This window comes from Anopheles moucheti, chromosome 2 (assembly GCF_943734755.1).
Source record: "Anopheles moucheti chromosome 2, idAnoMoucSN_F20_07, whole genome shotgun sequence".
Lineage (NCBI taxonomy): Eukaryota > Metazoa > Arthropoda > Insecta > Diptera > Culicidae > Anopheles > Anopheles moucheti.
The window spans coordinates 54,612,871-54,631,634 of NC_069140.1; the positions used below are offsets into that span (position 1 = coordinate 54,612,871).

An 18,764-nucleotide genomic window follows, 5' to 3' on the forward strand; every position below is an offset into this window, starting at 1 on the left:
TTTCACCAGTGTGTCTGTTTCTTTAGCTCTCCCCTGGTACCGTTTTGCTGCTGCCATTCGTCGAACAACGGTTTTGTTTTGCTCCTAGCAATTAGCTCCTAAAGTTTTAAATTTTCTTCTTTTGTTTTGTTTATTTAGAGAAAAATATACATCAAAATTTTGGATTATCAATCACAGATAGTGTATAAATATATATTTTTTCTTATCGTCCTTCTTCTCTCTCCGTGCCCTCCCATTTGCCTGTGTGCCATTCCGTTCCATCATCCGAAACATTTACCGCTAGTCTCTCGCTAGTGTTTTTTTTTTGTTTAGAACATTCGATATTCGTGCCGAAATGGGGACGATATGCTTTAGCGGAGTTCCTGCTCGCATCCCCAGCATCGTAAGCATTCCAGAAAGGATGAACGTGTGCGGAACAACCAAAGACTGGTTCTATTTCACGTAATTTGATATCATTTACACACGCCTAGCTACTTAGATTCGGGTGGTTTTGGTAAAGTGTGTTGCATAACTGAGCGATTGAAACGCGGGTAGAGGGGTAAAGAATCGAACTCAACCGTCAAAACGGAAAGCTCACGAGTGTGTGGCCGTGGGAAAGTAATTTCAAGTATCAATGAATCGTACTACATACATCCCTTTCTGCATGCTTGCTACTAAAGCATCCCCCCTTATGTGTGTCGATACATCCACTCGGTTGGCATTTTGGTGGTAATAGCTACGTTTTTTGTTTCTCTCTCCCTCTTTCTATCTCTTTCTCTCTCTCCAGTGATTCGCTTTGCAAATTTCGTTTACATTCCGTGCCCGAACAGTGTATGCCATTCTCTCAGTTGATCAGTTAAATATTTTTTTGTTTTGTTTTGTTTTTTTTTGTGTTATCGTTTGAGGTATACGCGACGTGAAGACACACACATATAATATATTTCTTACTTATTTTCACCCTTAATGTTTTTTTTCTTCTCTGTTTCCTTGGTTTTTTTCACTACTAGATTGGATTTTCTTGACCTATCTGCGGTGGATGCCGTTACGGGCAGCAGAATGGGGTGATGAATGTGGAGGGGGATGGGGGGGGAGGAAAGGTATGAATGATCTCGTTACAGGGTGGGCTAGGTTACAGGGGGGATTTTTTTAATCTTTTGTGTGGGGTGCCTGTTCCTGTCTGGACGGGACGATACACGGCTTACACGCATACATCGCTCCCGGTGGCAAGCCTTACGGTGCGTTGGCATAGGAATTACGCATCGAAGTATGTCACGCTTTTAAATAACGCTTGGTAACGCCGCGTGATGGTGTTTTGACCGCAAAGTGGATGTTGGTTGGTTCCGTACTCTTCTTAACCCCTTACGCTTATCAGCTCGGAATTTTCATGTTTCAGTCCTCATGTTTGCCTTAGAATGTGTCGCTACTTACTGCAGCCTAATACAACACTAGCGCACTCACCAGGCTCGCTATCGAACCTTGTGTGTGTTAGTTTAATCTTTCCACAAATGTCTAGACTTGTTTTTTTAGAAAAACGAAAATACACATCCAGTTATAGTTTAGTGTTTAAATTTGTTGTATGATTTTGTTTGTATAGATAAATTTTGATACGATTTCGACTGCACACAACATCATTTAAACCGGCATACCACCCTTTTTTTTGTTCTGCCATCACTGCCTACTGATAGTATGTTGCTTAAATTTGAATGTAAAAACGTCGAAACATAGAGGGATTTGTTATTTTTATATACTATTGAGAGCTTTTCTTTAGCTTCTACGCGGCTTCCGGGCAGCAAACCTCCATTTTACTCGTGTGTTTTGTTGCAAGACGGCACTAGCACGGTTGGCTTTGGTTCCATCTGTTGCTCTTGTTTGATGCTTTTGTTCCTGTTTTTGAATTTTGACGTTGGTTCGTTACCGTGAAGCAATCCGCTTGGGAAGTGTTTTCTGCTTTGCTTACAGAATGATACAATTTTGAACACCAAATAGATTTCAGGATCACGTTTCGCCTGACAATACGATAATACTTTTATAATTTTAAGGTTTTAGTTCTAAACGTTTTGCCCTTTTTAGAACGACACGGTTCCACCCGGAACCGGTAATACGTTCGCAAATTTTGATATAGCCACAACACTTAGGTATTTTTTAGATTTTCTTAGATTTTACTTTTTGCCCGCTGCGCTGCCCGCGCGTTCGCTCACAGTGAAGTACAATGTTAGAACGCAACTGCCAAAAACATACACGAGTACACGTCTAGAGATATCAATTTTGCATAAGTGTTAGGTTGTTTTTCGTTTCCATTCCTGGAAAATATGCTGGCCCAGCCTCTTGCTGTCAGTTGTCTCGCTGATATTGTTCGCCGTCTGCTGCGAGACGCAACGTCCCAACGCGGGTGGCTCACACGAATGGTTGCCTTTCTATACATGAATGTGTGCTTATATGTGTGTGTGTTTGTGTGTGTGTGTCGTGTTCTTCAGTTTTTGCCTGAACAGAAGGGACAGGTTGTTTTTGTTTTGCTAAAGTGCCTAAAAAAGATTTCCAAAACTTTGTAATTACATTTGTGTCCCACGTGTCCACGACTGTTAATCCGATGTTAATCCTTTACGGCCCTGTTGTCATTCGCACTGGCACTGTCTGGCTAAAAACGGGGGACATTATTTTCTATTGTTTCTGCTGGTGGTGTCGAGTGTGTCAACGCAACGCATTGGAGTGATCGGTTTCTTTACCCCTTTTTTAGTCTATTGCTGGTCAACGGTGGATGCGATGGTGGTGGTGTTCTGTTTTCAATGGGTGCTAGATCGTATCGGGGAATCGAGGGGGTTTGATTTTTGCGCGCGATTTAACCCCCCATTCCGGTTTCTTGCACTTGCATTACTGATTTCGCTAATTCCTATACTCAGCCCGCCGCTTCTTGGCCGGGGTCACGGTGATGGGTGATGGACTGGCTGACAGCACGCACACTGGCATGCTACCATAGTAACGCTCTCGTTGTAGGTTGTTAGTAGTGGTGGTGGTGGTGGTGGTGGTGGTGTGTACATTTGTGTCGTAGTGTAAAGTTGTTACACCAAAGGAGCCTATTTGTCGATTGTCAAACAACGTTTCGTGTGCTTCAAATGTTTTGCATTTGGGTTTTTTGGGGTGTTTCCCTTTCTACCGCCTGCTGTCTGCGTGATTCCCGTTCTATTTAGCTAGATGCGCGATTTTCGTAGCCATTCTGGTTCTGGTTTTACACCTCCAATGCCTATATATTCACCCAGTCTCCCGCACGCGAGATGTACGCGGGTGTTTGTTTGTTTTTTCTTTTTTGGTTGATGTGTGGATCTATGCTCGAACCTCGAACGAGAGCCACCAAGCTACACACTAAAGCTCTAGCGGATGATCGAAAAAAGTATGATCATTCGTGGTATATGTTCCGTGGATGATGCTGTTTTAGAATGTCGATGATGGTGATCGGTTGATGATGATAGACGGTGTAAAGTGTAAGGAAAATAGTAAAGTATTCTTTGCCATCTCAGACGCTTTGCTTTGTGGTGCCGTCCAATACTCTCCAACTGTCTGTATAGCTCTTTGTAACATTATTATCGCTAGGTTTCTCTCTCTCTCTCTCTCTGTCTCTGTCTCGCCACCTGTTCCGCATTTCCGCTTCACTTCTCCCCTGCTGCTTGTTTAGCGATCTACGATAAAGTTAAATCTGCTTCCGCGATCTTCAGCCCTTTCGCTTAAATGGATTAAATTGTTAACACTTCGTGCTCTCTGTTAGCGGTATCTACTCGTTTCGTCAGTTATTCTTGTTTTTTTTTTTGTTTTCAAACTCCCTTAACCCCATTCAACTGCTACTGCATCGTCCCGGTTTTGCCTTCGGTTACCGCCCTCCCCCCAGGCCCTTCCCGAATTCCCGCTCTCGGAATTAGCCGGGGGGGGGACCACTCTTTCTGCTTCTCTGCTTTGACTACGATGATATACAATTAATATAAGAATAATATTTGAACTATGGATTCTCCGTTTCTCAACGAACTGCCCATTTTGTGTACGGTTTGCCAGTCGCGCGGTCGCTCACTTGCACAGCACAGCATCATCGTCACTTACATTTCACACGCTCAGCAGATGGGTCGTCGCAGTTGCATTGCCGATGCACCGCGCAGCCGGCCCTATGAGCTGTCATCCGTCAGGCCCCGCTGGTGGTGGTGATGGTGCTGCTGCAGCAGACTGTGGCGCAGGCTGTGCCCGCCGTGATGGTTGGTGGTGGTGGTGGTGTGCGATCGCATCGAGTCCGTGTCCGTGTCACCGTCCGAGCCACCGTGCTGGTCTACCGCGTCGGACTGGTGGCCGAGCAGCGATCCCCGGGATGCACCGCCGGTGCCGCCTTGCTGAGTTCCGTTGAGTTCTTCCATCGCGGTCCGCTGTAGGTGCGCCACGGACATCGACGAAAGATTCTCGTGCAGTTTCATGAGGCTTTCGACGTTTTTCGCCAGCAGCTGCTCGGTGGCCGATTGTGATGGGTTGTGTTGTTGCTGCTGCTGCTGCTGCTGAAGCCCGTGCCCGTGATGATCGTTGCCCATGCGGTGATTGCTGCTGCCGGTGGAGGACGTGGACGAGGCACCCGGACTGGCCCGCTCGCGCTTGACGCTCTCCGGGTGGAAGGATATCGGGGGACTGGTGGCCGCCCGTTTCGTTGCCGCTTTGGCAAGCAGTGCGACCGTGCTGGCGTCGTCCGACGCGCCGACGGCGGCCGCTGCTGCCGCTGCCGACGAGCGCAGTTTGCCCTTCAGCAGATGATCGAACAGCGCGTTGTGGGTGTTCAGTTCGCCCGACTTCTTGTCGAGACTCTGGCGGATGATGTCGTCCAGGAAGGAGCCCCCATTGGCACCGCTGCCGTCGTACAGCTGCTCGGCCATTTCGCGCACACTGCTACCCTTGGGCAGGGCGGCGAGGCTCGCGGCCGCAGCATTGGCACCGGCCGGGCCCGACTTGCCACCCGCGTAGTGTCGCGTGTCGGCTGGCGACAGTGGGCTGGCCGTGGCTTCCTGCTGAAACCGCTGCATCAGCGACGGGGAGTTGAATACGCCATCGGGGGTGGGTTGGCCACGGGCAAAGTCAACGCCCGCCATGCCACCGAAGCCGGACGCGTGGGGCCAGAAGAAGGGTGCACCGTAAGCCATGGCCGACGCATCGAACATGGGCATTTTCGCACCGAGCGCTCCGTTGGGGGAGCTGGTGGAGAACTGCGCCTGCTGTGCCTGCTGCTGCTGCAGATGGTGATGGTTCTTCCCGGCGTGGCCACTCATGCCGGCCGCACCCTTCGATCCACCGCCAAGCCCCCCCATTCCACCCTTACCCTTATCGAGACCGCGGAGCGAGGACGAACCGTCCGACGCGCCTTTCGAAGACGACGAACCGCCGAGTCGATGATCGTCCAGACCGGGTTGGGGTTTGGGTTCGCGCTTTCGTGGCCGCATCAGATGCCGCTCCTTCACCTTATACTCCAAGGTTGAGTGGGGCACGCCGTAGTAGCTTCCCGCCCGATGTACCGACATTTCACCCCGCTGCACCGCCTTCACCGCCTCCACCAGGCTGTCTCGATCGTAGTTCCGGTACTTGCCCCGCTTGGGACGGGTGCCTTTGCCGCCGGTGCCGGTATTGTTGGCCGCAGCAGCCGCCGCAGCCGCCGCCAACTGTGCCGCGCTGCCCACCGGCCCAAGGCCGGCGGCCGCTGCCGCAGCACTGCCGAAGTGTGAGATGTCGCCGAGCGTTTTGATGACGGAAATGCTCGGCCGCTTCATCTGTTCCATCTGCTGCTTGTGCATGATATCGGACTGCTGCTGGTGCTGTTGAAAGTTTTTGCTGATGCTTCTCGCTATCACCTCATGTACGGAAAGCATCGATTTGCCGGCCGATGCTGACATTCCCGCTGCCACCGAACCGTGTCCGGCGGCTGGCGGTGAGATGGCCGACTCCGCTTTGACGACACCCCGCAGGTTCATCAGGGGTGGCGAAATGACCGAGAGGTGGTTGGCCTGGGCACTCCCTCGCTCCTGCTGCGCTGCCACCGACGATGCCACCGACAGCGAGGAGAGTGGCGACGAGGACGAGAGGGAAGACGCCAGAGACACCTGCGAGGAGGTAGGTGCGGACGCAACACCTCCAATACTGGGCCCTCCGTTGCCGACGCTGTTCAGCAGGTTCGCCTGAGGGCTGGCCGATGCATGCGGAGCGCGGACGGGGGCCGCCACGAGGCTGCTGAGCACGGCGGCGGCCGCCGCTGTCGGGGGCGACGGAGTGGTCAGATTGTGCTGGTGCAGGTGCCGTTCCAGGTCGCCATTTTTGCTGCCGGCGGGAACGCCCACTCCCGGGGAAGCGCCGGGCGCTCGTCCGTAGGACGGAATCTTTAGTATGACGTGCGGATCGTCACCGGCGGCGTCATTCAGCTCGATCGAGGACATCGACGCGGGCGTGTCCGGTGTCCCGGCGGACAGCGTGCGCAGTTTCCCGTGCTGCTGCTGCTGCTGCTGCTGCAGCTGCTGTAAATACGGAAGATAGCAGGAGTCGAGGGACACCGCCGGTGGAACGGTTCCGTTCGCGTTGAGTGCCGCACTGAGCGAGGGTGATCTTGCCAGTGCCGCATCAAGCGCGGAGGAGTTGCCCAGGGCGGCGGTTCCGGTGACGGCCGGATGTCCGGACATGGTGGGGCTGGAGCCCGGCCTTCCCGACGCGGACGCCGCCGCCGGTACACTGCCGCTCGCCTTCTTGATCTGATCCGCCAGCAGCTGCTGCTGATCGATGATCTTCCGGAGCAGCTCGGGCAGTTCGGCCAGCGCTTGCTGCGTTTCACCCGATGCCTGGGCCGTCGCCGTGACCTGCAGAACGCGTTCGACCTGCATCACCAGATTCGGCGTGAGCAGACTGGAAGCGGCCGCGGCCACCAGGGGCGACGACTGCGGGGGCTGTGTCGTCGCGGGAGGTGTGCCAGTCGTCGTGGCGGACTGGCGCGTTACCGGGAGGGTGCTGGGATGTGGCTTCAGACTCATGCCGGCTATGTCGAGGGAGGCCGGCTCGGGTGTGGCACGATGGGCGGGCGGGGTAGCAATGGCGGGCGGCGTTCGGGTGAGGTTTGTCTCGTGCGTTCGGGGTGTGCCGGCGGAGCCGTACATCTTCAGCAACATGTCCGCCAGCAGGTGCTGGGGCAGTTTGTCCAGCAGGTCACCCTCCTTGATGTCGCCGTCCTGCGAGTCCTTATCGTCGTCATCGTCCAGCAGCGACGCCATACCGCGCTTGCTTCCGAGCGCCATCTTGTAGACCTTGTTGCGCAACGTCGATCGCGGTATGCCGTACTGCATGGCTGCCTTGCGTGTGCCGAGCCGCCCGCTCAGTATGTCCTGCAGCGCATTCTGCAGCCCATCCTCGGTGTAGGTTTTACGTCCTCCGACAGGTGATAACCGTGGCTTTGCCCTGGAAAGAGTGCGAAATTGACGGGTGAGAGATGTTTGCGAAATGCACCAGCGAATTCGACAAGGAAAGGAAAATTGATTTTGAAGTGAAGTCGAATATCCCCTCCGAAACGAGGTCGAAGCAATGTGATTGCGTTTTCGAAAGGCGCAGCCGAAAATATATGTCCATCCCTTCCGGTTTGCGGAATGCGATGTGTTCAGACAATGGAGCAACGGCGGCAAGCGAAAGCCAAAACGTCAGCAAACGTGATTTTTCATTAGTTTGCTGTCGTGGACAGAAGATTCTACTCCAGTTCCTTCATGATTTAGACTAACGGCTCGTGGAACGGCTCGTGGGGTTTTTGTCCGTTCCGTGCACACAGATTTGCCTACATTATGCCTTTCCCTCTCTCCACCTCCCCTCCCCCCCCAACCCCATCAACCCGAGCCACTGCCAGGGGCCGGGTCCTCGCTGGGTCCTTCTCGTTGCAGGGTCGCGTGTGTGAGAGTAGTTGACTGTACACATATCGCTAACGCTAGCATCTTACTATTCGCAGACACTTGTTTCTTCCCAACCGACCCGGTTCCGGTGACGGTGATATTGCGTTTCTTTTTTTTTTTTCCTCTTCCCCGCACAAATCCTCTTCACTCCCGCATTCTTTTTTCAAACCCGAACTGGGCGGAACGGTGATAAGTGGTGGCTCCCTCTTGTGAGGTAAGGCTTGGTGAAAAATTTTCGCCAGTCAGAAAACAAGTGCCACTCGTCGTGCCCACAGTGCGCCAGCAGGATGTGATGTGATGTGCCGTACCGAGTCGCACACATATGGGGGGGGAAAAAAAAGGACACCGGGCAAAGCAAGAGCGCACCATTCTCGCCGCGAACACAAAAGGAGCGAATATGGCGAAAAAGTAAAAAAAAAAAAAACGCCCAACGAATGGTGAAAATGGTGGTGAAAATGAAGCACGATGCTCAACGACCAACGACCGGCACTGTGTTGCGGGACTGTGCGGTGGTGGCCACCTGTCTCTGCCGGTGGTTCGATCCTGGGGAGGTTGGGAGGACCGTAACCGTAAGGAAGCCACTTTCCACAACCACTTGCCCTAATTCGGTCAGCAACGAAACACTGGAAGCGGAAGGGCGAAAGGGTAAGGAGCAACAGGAGCAGAGGGGGATCTCATTTTCCATCTTTATACCGCCTAATCCTACGGTCTTTTGGAAAAATAAAATCTAAGCAACCAAGCAACCCAAGCCCCACCCCCCCCCGGCAAAACAATGTCAGTAATAACGACTTTAACAGAGTGGCGGTAGCAGAAGAAGCAGGTTTAAATGTGTGCGCTTAAAATGGCATGAATTGAAATGAAGCGTTGGCGGTCACAGCACACAGATGGCCGCCTTGGATGCACCGAAATAAGATACTGCTGCAATTTCCGGATCCATACCACCAAATTCACCGCTCACAGTGGTCGTCGATGTGGTGGGCAAAATAAAACACAAAACGTGTTACGAACGGCACGGCACGAAACATGATCCATTTTTATGACGCTGACGCGCGGATCCGCGTTTCCTTCTACAGCTTTATTTTGTTTATATCAACCTTGCGCGCAAGATGTTGCTCGAATGCTGTGTGCGCGCTAGATTGTTTGCCGATGCATCCAAGTAGGTTGTGAAGGACTCTAACGTCGCAGAGTGGCGATAGAGCGAGAGCCAAAAGGGGGCGACTTCAATCAACCGAATCGCACCGAAACCAATTCAAACTGATAGATGCAACGTTAAATCAATCCGCCTTCGACCATCCGCGTACGTTGGTTTCCGCTTCGGTTTGCAGTTGGGTGAAGCTAACGAAAAGTAAAAACTCACACACACAAACAGCACAAAACGAGTGAGAGAAAGAGAGAGAAATAACACATCCAAGTGTCGCACGGTGGGCTGAGACAAGGACAAACGGTGGGGAATGGACGCGTCGAGGCGATAATTGCATCATAAAACGTTTCCACACTGCCGTTGGGAGAGTGCCCGGCTCTGGTGTGTATCGATGGCCCCGCGTCAGGTTACTGACCAGCTCAACTTGACGACGTTTATATGTACCTATCGCCGCTCGAGGGGCCGGGCAGATCGAAGGATCTTCTTATCTGGAGCTCCGTCTCCGTTTGGTTCATTTCGCACTTGATTCATACGACGACCCGGCGGCTGCCTGATGACGATGTTCCAAATGCCAGCCAGCGACGGAACCGATGGCAATGGTGTTGATTATGTCGTTGCGTTTTGGGGTTACACTCACGGCCATTTGCTTCGGCATGCCCCGCACACCCTTGTGTCACACATGCTGCCCCGCAGGAATGCATCGGTTTGATGCTTCTTTCGAACGTTTTATGCTCCTTTCAAATCCCGGAGTTTGATTGTCGGAATAAACTGTTCGGAGGAGATCGTTACTTGGGATGGGAAGGAGGCGGATGACGACGACGACGACGACGTCGACTTGCGAATCAGACAAAAACCGCCCCGGCACGACGGCACAACCGTGGGGAGGAAAATAAATAAGAGAAAAAAAAGCGGCTGCGACGGCTTCGTACGAACATTCGCCCCGCAAACACAGTGTCACAAAGCACAGAAGTTGTTGAATAAGCTCGCAAGATAAGCGAACCCCATAAGAATGGGGCGAGCATTTGAAAGGCTACCGAAGAAGAATCCCGCATGAGTGATGTCAAAGTTGTAGGGCGAACGACCGGAAGGAAGGTTCCGCGAGCACGGGGCGTGTGTGTGTGTGTGTGTGTGTGTGCGAGGGAGCCAGCAGAGAGACAGAGAGCATGTCTAGACGTGTCGATTTTTGTGAGGCCTCTTGTTCGGCTGTTGGCCCAAATTCCAGCGTCATACAACACAAAACCACCCCCCTTCCCCCCCCCCCCTTCTTCCTCCATACCTTCCACCCTGTCACCCCTTTCGCCTCTCAAACAGATACGGATTGGGAAAGGGTTGGTGCGGGAGGGATGCGCGACCGTTGTGGGGGGTGGGGGAGGGGGAGGAGAAGGGTGGTGCAATCGGGTTCAAGTGGTCGCGTCATTCCGGGAAAACTTTGGCAGGCAGTTTTCGGTGGAACCGTTTGGTGGGAACCGAAAACAAAAACGGTTGACGCTGTCGACAATTCAGCTGCGTTCGAACATTTGCATCCCAGCAGTACATCGCCTAATGGCGCACAGCACAATTTCCTCGAAATCTTGTGTGTGCCAATCACGATCGGCTTTTTACACTTTCGGCACCTTTCTTCCGGGAAGCGGCCACTTGCAAATTACAGTAGAAGAAATGCAGCACAAAGCCGGGGAGAAAAGAAAACACACCAACGCTCGCATAGTTGAAGGTTGCAACAGCACCTGCAATGTAGCATTCGATAACATGAGAAGAAAGTGCAAATTAAGCGATTATGTTTCTTCTTTGCCGCCTTGGCGATTTGTACGTTTGATTGTGGTACATGGTTTGCGAACCAAGTTCGATTACATTTATATATGAAGTCAACTGAGCTTTGGAAAATATAAATTACTACTTCAGAATTAGAGATATTTGGGTGTCTGGAACTCTTTTCTGGATGCTCAGCGTTGAAGTCGAAAAATCTGATGTGTTCAGGAGCTGCTCAAATCAATCTCTCAGCTGCTCAAGGAACCAATCTTTAATATTCCGCTGATGATTTCAAAGCTTCCAATGAAGCTAATCCAAGAATTTGTGAAGTTACTGATGTCAAGGACAAAGTATCCACAGTTACATGATATAGCGAATTCTTAACCTCACGAAGACATTCTGTAGGTGTTTCCTCATGTATTATTTTCGGTATGATCCAATTGACCATTTCGAACATAAATTTGTTTTAAATGATCGGCAATAATTTAATAAGCATTATATTCGTAACTTTATGGGTTTGATAAAATTAAACAGAAATTATATTCACTTTGAAAGATCATTATTTTGGTGGATAACCGACACAACGAGCCCACATAACCCATCTTGACAACAGAACACGCTGTTTATTATTAGGATTTGAAACATTTGACCACGGACGTGAAGACAGACATGAAATTGACCTTCTCAGATATTCTAACTAGACCAAACTTGTATATCTTAGCCCGTACATTAAGAAACCGTGAATTCTTTGCTGCTCAACTTTGTCGGAATTTGTACAGTTTCAATGATCCTGTTCTAGTCCTTATGAGGAGCTACAATCTTTTTGCTGTCAGCTTCTCTCTGTCCCAGTGCAAAAAATTCACTTCTTCAAATGTACTTACACTTCCACATCAAATGTACCGTATTTTAGTATGTATAACGACCCCCTTTTAGGTCTAAAATTAGGTTTAAAAACTGTTTGAAACAAGAGACCTGGAGCTCTGTAGTACTGGATGCATTTAGAGGTCATGTACCAGCAGAAATTAAACAAATTGTTGCTCAAGCAAAACGTTTCTGGAAGTCATTCCTGGAGGTCTAACCCGTCAACTGCAAACACAACCGTTTAAGGGTAAGATAAGAAAAGAATGGAGTAAGTGGATAAAAATGTGGCCGATTCGAATCTGACTCCAGGAGCCAGCAAAGCGATTGTCGTCAAATCGTTTCAAAAAAGCGAAATCAGTAACAATCTTAATGGGACTGAGGATCGTGCAATTTATGAAGATCGTGATGCCGGGGATGATGACAACGAAAATGTGTTTCAAAACATCAGTGAGGATGATATGAAAGAGTAGTATGAATTGTAATGTTCAAAGATAAAAATGTAACAATAAAATTGTTCCAATTGTTTTAAAAAAATAAATGTTTTTTTTTGCAAAAATCTTAGATAATTCATCTAGGGGGTCGTTATACACCCTAAAATACGGTACACAATATGCGCTTAGTTAGTGATTGGGCCGAATATGTTGTCATACACTTTTGGTAAAATAAAATAAAATAAAAATAGCGTGTAATGGGCACTGGGACAGATTGTACTCGTTATGAGGTCAGTGTTGAACTAATATTCACGCGTGTGTCAAACATACCAAAGAAACGATAGACACCATGCAAGTGTGAGAGAGATGTACACGCATGGAATAGATGCGCAATAGTTTTAGTTTCTGTGCGAACGCCTGCTTGATCGACGGATCGCGATGGTCGCTGTCGGCACAAAAATGGACCGGTTTTTTGTTGCCGATTCTCTTTTGTGTTGTGTTTTTGCCCCACGCAGTCTTCGCCTTTGGAATGGCGGCACGCTTAGACGAATTTACGAAACGCAAGCAAAGCAAAGCAGGCCCAAAATCTACGTATTAGGAACGCCTTCCAATTGGCTGCCGGTCGCAGGAGGCCATGTTGATTTTTGGGATTAGAAATGGTTACCGATCGGATGTGCAAGGGGGAGGGGTGCATGCCATCTATTGTATGCTTTTGCTTCACTACGCTTGCGAAACGTGATCGCCCGGTTAATGGTTTTCCGTCTCGATACTTCGAAATAAACTAATGCTGCCAGTAGCAGCACTGCAGCGCGCACTGCAGCAATGTGATGTAAACGCACGTGCCTGATCTGTCAAAAACAGTGGCCACAAATTGGTTTGCTGACGGTTGAAATAATTTGGAAGGCAACGCTAATTTATATTAGCAGCTTCGCATCGTTTGGGACTGTAACTAAATAAAGAGTCGTGAGCGTTTAAGGACGGCAAGTATGGCATCGATTTTGCAAACAGTGTCACTTCCTGGGGCACAGTGTAAAGCGTGCGTTGTGCAACTCTGTCAGTGATCTGTGAAATCTCACAGCTTATCAGGTGGGATATTTAGAGGTCAGCTTTTAGAACTGAATCTCGTTCGTCGTGCAAACAGTTTTAACGAGCTTTGGCCACAGTTGAAATTTTGCGTGACACGTTGCGTTGAAATGTTTCCATTTTTTTCGCATTATTCCGCAAGACGTCACGTAACAAAAGACGTCTAAAGCAGAATGCATCAGCAGTGATGTATGTCCTTCGCGTACGCCAAAAACCGCCCCGGTACTGGTTGTACTGCTTACTTGCCTGATGCTAGTTCTACGACTTATCCTATTCCGTTCGGCCCAGCTCCCTTTATTTTGACAATTTTTTTTTGCGCTGGTTAGCATGAGCTTACTTGCTTGGGTTGTAAGTCGTACCGTGCACCAACTTAATATGAAAAAAAAATATGTAAACGATGACGTAGACGAAGGGGGTAGCGCTTGGTACGTGGCCCGAGGGAGTATACGCCAAAGTGCATCTTTCTATGGGATTTCCCTACCCTGTACGGTGTGGCCGACCCGATGCGGGCTTTTTTTTCCTTTCCAACGTGCCGACCAACTTTTTTCGGAACGCAATGCATTCGGCATCGAATATGACTGTCCATGTGTGCGCGTATGTGTTTGGTTGTATGTATGCTTTTTAGTGGGAATAGCAAAGTGCAACAGAACTCATACATATTTTCTGAATGCATTTTTTGTGCATCGTCTCAACCATCTTCTCGGTGCGTTTCTCGTCCCTTGCTCCCCTCCCTGGCAAGGTTTGTGGCGGACAGGCCGGGCGGTTTGCATTGAGAAGCCGCATTTCGGTAGCAAGCGGCGCAGAGCGCAAAAAGAATCCGTCCCACGTTTCAGGCAAGCGGCAAACGGGCGTAACACCGCCGGTCCTTGTCTTTTCACCATCCGCCGAATCACCTTTTGCCGTGCATAGCAAGTTACGCTGGGAGTGTATAGTTTCCTTCCTTTGGCACAAGAGCAGCGCAAACATTGCACATCCCGTTGCATCCCACCGGCCGCCACCAGCGGACTAGCAGCCATTGCGGACTGACCAGGGCTTGGCCGGGTTCCCTCTGCCGTTCGGTACATTATCCGTCCAAGACGACGACAACGGCGACGTGCAGAGTGGAGTGGCTGCGGGTGGCATCTTTTGGCTAGCTGAAGCCAACGCCATCGCCACCGGACCGACCGTAACGTACTTTAAATGCATTCGAACGGGCATCCCTTCTTCGCAAGGGCAGTTCACATACACACAACAGTGACAAGCGGTACGGTACGCGAAAAAAGTGTATGGATTTTTTGTTTTGCTTTTTTCCTCAATTGAAGTACTTACAGTGCTGGACAAAACAAGTGCAGTTTTGCATGATCACTAACAAAAAAACAACCCACAGTCATATTTTAATGGAGCGTTACCCCAGAGTGGATGGATGGATTCCACTATCCCTTATAGGTTTTTCCTATAAAAACTATCCTGTTTATGATAGACATAGTTTAACAAAGCAGAACTAATATCTTCTAACAAAATGCACATTAAAGTTGCTTTTATTTCACAACAACGCAACGACGAGAGTAGTTTTAATTGTTGTTGCAAAAAGAAGCTTCTTAGGTCTTCATGTTTGTCTTAATGTACCGAAAACAGTTTAAAGTCCATTAGAAATCGTGGAAAGTCTTTTCAATTTTTTGCATTGTCTCACGCATCTTAACTGAGTTTCCTAGCTATATTTTTCACGCGTTTCCGCAAGAAACACAAAATTCCAAACACACACCTACAAATAACCAACTCGCATACACCGTGGAAGAATAATGTTAAATACCTTGAAGTAATTCTAGATAAGAGAATTACATTTAGACAGCACATAGCGAACAAAATTATCAAATGTGAAACAATATTCTGATCCATTTATTGTTTCATAAATAGGAAATCTAAATTTGATTTAAAAAAACAAGCTTATGCTCTACACTGCTTTGATAAAACCTATCTTAACGTATGTTTCCCCAGTTTGGATGAATTGAAACTTCAAATATGTCAAAATAAGTACCTTAAAGCCATACTAAATGTCCCACCATGGCATAGGAAGCATTTAATTCACAAAGACTGTAATATAAACACCATTCAACAATATCTAACAAAACTAATGTTAAATTACAACGATAGGAATATAATCAACTCCAATTGATAAAATAAGATAACATTAATAAGTAAAAACACTCCTACACACATTCCCATATCCTATCCGGAAAATCCCTTATTGCTATTAAATGGTAATGGTACCTATTCCAAAACAGAATAGCCAAAATAGATCTTTATATGTTGCAAAACGATAAATAAGAATAGGAATAAGAATTTTGTTTCTTTATTATTATTTTTCCCTACGTTTCCTTTAACCTAATGCGGGTTTCTACATTTAAATTTTTTCCCTGCACAACTCCCGTCACAACGCCTCAGCAGGTAACTAAAATCAACAACGACAAGCTCAAAGATTTGTTACAAAGAACGAGGAAAAGACAGAGTCGAACCCGTTACAAAATTATCAAATAATGTGTACACTGTACTAATTAATGTTGCAATCAAATATATTCTTCTACTACTAGTACTACTACGCTGAGTTTCCTAACTTCACCATCATTAGATCATCATTAAATAAATTTTATTTACTTTCTTCAACAGTTTGTTACGGTAAGTGTTTAGCTCAGTTTTGTGTTTTTAAATCCGAGTACAGTTTATTTAGAGTAATTTACAACTTGTGTGTCTTGTGCTCCACGTGTTATCCAGAAACCTACGCTTCTTTCTTCTTACTGACTTTTCTCACTGACTGATGTCATTCCAAACGTCAGACGGTGGTGACGTCTGGATACGTTTAAAAAATTCGTTATGCCCTTTAAGAAGGCATAACGAACAGTAAGTATGTACGAATCGTTGCTTCACTGATTGCAGATGTTTTGTCCAATACTGTATATGCAAGTTTTGTTGCAATTATATAGGTCTTTTGGTAATTTATTCGTTGTTTTGTTATAAAATATTTTTTTTTAAATAATAATAACAATGTAACGATTCGAAAGCGGACTCTGTTGCTACTGGTTTCAGCTAACAATTCCTGGCAGTACCATGAGTGGTTAGAGCAAAAACCGAAAAATGGTTTGGTAAATTGTAGATTTTAAATGCCCGCTTTTTTTTTTTTGTTATTACCTGCCATGTATGTGAAATGCCGCTAAAATGGAGCATACACCGATGGTGCCACTTCAAAACAATGGTGGTGTGAAATGTGACGGTGTCATTGCATTGTAATTATGCTTTTCATCAACTGCCAAAACCACCCAAAAGATGGTCTGAAAAACTCGAGAGCGAAAAATTACAAACAGAGCAAAAAAAACGCTTCCAAAAACCCAAAAAACATATCACCTTCGGGAGGCAAACAGGCGGCAAACTCATGCCCTTCCCATTCCACTCCCATCTTCCCTTCTTCCACACCCCACACACACACACACACGCATGTAGAAAGATTCGAATCTTCAGTTTGTGGTTTTTTGTTCCGATTCGAAGGGTGAAAGACGGTAATGAGCATGTTGGTGCATTTTCGGAGCAATGCATGGAGCCGGATTGCATATATGCAATCGGGGAACGGAAATGGTGAAAATCGTGGAAAAGGGATCTTTATTCGTGCCACCGAAAAATGCATTCTAACATGCATGTGCACAAACATATCAGGCCCCCGTCGTGTGTGCATGTATGGGGCCCCGTGTTTGGCTCGCTTTTCGGGATGGTTTTTCTGCGCTGGAGGTGGTGTGGTGCTGGTTTTTTTTTTCGTCTTCGCCTTCCACCGACGTATGTGTGTGTGTGTGTGTGTGGTGCTTTTTTTAGGATAGGAGAGGAAATGCAATGATAGAATGCAGCTACGGCCGAGAGCGACAAAGATAGTGCGAAGGGATAGGAACAACACGGTAACAGTGCAAAAGGACGGCCGTCAGGAACAACAATCGGCCCCGGCAGGAAGGGCCAGTGTGTAGGAGTGTAATTTATGCTACCGTCAAAAAAGCCGTTTTGCACAAAAAAAAACCCCCCCGCACTTACGCACACTTTTGCAAGGATGGCCGGGAAGATGGCAGAGAAGAAACACCATAATCCCAGGGCGAGTGCACATGCAACTGGCGCACAAAAATTGCACCGTAGGAAATGAAGGTACTTTTTTTGTGGGTTTACATATGGCAGCAAGACGCACGACATACGCTACGACAATTCGTCCTTTCTTGGGGATTTTCGTTGTTCCATCCACGGAGCGTGTGTGTGTGTGTGTGTGTCCCTCGTTCTCCGTCGCTTCCAAAAAGGGAAGGCTCAACCACAGCGACGCTGGAAATGCACTTTTCTGCAACGGGCACTCGGGGTCCGAGGCAAATCGGAAGCGAACCGTCAGCCGGTGGCGAACGGTGGCTAATGAACGGCGGTGTAAAGCCAGCCATCGGTGGCACTACGACGACGATGACGACGACTGCTGGCAGCTCACCTTCACCTCCCAAAACCCCTTCCACCATTCCACCGTCCCCGTCCACCCCCGTGGCGTTGGTTTCGATATGATATGCACTCCGCGAATAGATTGTGGACGATGCGATGCGATGTGCGGTGTGTTGTTTGTGTCGTCGTCGTCGTCGTCCCGTTTTGGGATGAAGGTTGCAAAGGGTGCAAGTTTTAAAATTTTGATGAGAGCTTGCCTTCTTTTTCTTCTTTTTTTCGTTTGTCGGGCCCACCCTCTATTTGTAAATGTTTCGCGGCAAAACCGGGAAGGGCAGCAAGGGAACATAAAATTGCATCCAAACATTGCGGTTAACGCGCGGGCAGAGTACCGACGACGGTGGCGGCAGCATATGTGTGTGTGTGTGTGTGTGTGGAAGCATGTCAGTGTGTGAGTTTGTGTTGCTTTTTTTTGTTGAATTTTCACACACACACACACACACACACGGGCACACGGGGACGGGATGTGGCAAAGCAAGTGTTTGTATGTGTTGATGTGTGTTGGTGACAGAAATGCAAATTCAGTGTGAAATGCACTCCACAGGAGCGGGGGGGGGGGGGGGGGGGGAGTGTGAGAGGAAGGGTGGGACGAGGGGAAGTATTTTACCGGTGGTGACGGTGAATTCGAAATCCTCGATCGCAAGGAACCGCCAAGGACCACGCCACACGGAAGGGTGAGTGATGCACGGGTGTATGTGTGTATGTATGTGTGCGTGCATCGTTGCATGCAGATTTTTTTTGTTCAGCTCTTCTTTTTAGCTAATAAAAGGAAGGACCGTTCCCAAAAGGAAGTTCCTTCCGCACAGTTTTCAATCACAGCGTGCCAGGCACAAGCTGTTCGTTCCATCGCACGTTGAAAGGATTTGGGGTCGAGTGAAGGATGGAAGGGAGGATGGATGCCCGGGGAGGAATTCGTTGCATCGAGTGCAAATGCATTTGCAGGATGTGTGAGCCCACTTTCTGCATACGTGTCGCAACGTGTCTAACGTGTACGGGTACGGTGTACCTTTTGAAGATTCGGCTTCCCTTTCTTCGGCCGAACACGGGCAGGGTGCGTGGCAGTAAGCAGAACGGAAGTTCGGCAAGTTCATTAACCTTTCCTTCTTGGGGCTGATTGATACT

General features: G+C 48.5%; 1 protein-coding gene across 1 annotated transcript in view; it reads right to left on the reverse strand.

The window, feature by feature from the left end:
• Positions 1–235: 235 nt before the first annotated feature.
• LOC128297996 (mushroom body large-type Kenyon cell-specific protein 1) overlaps positions 236–18,764 on the reverse strand; it is a 76,133-nt gene continuing 57,604 nt past the window's right edge. The window contains exon 7 of the mRNA XM_053033719.1: positions 236–7,422. Coding sequence (XP_052889679.1) covers positions 4,125–7,422 — 3,298 coding nt within the window. The 3' untranslated portion in view covers positions 236–4,124. The remainder of the gene's footprint in view (positions 7,423–18,764) is intronic.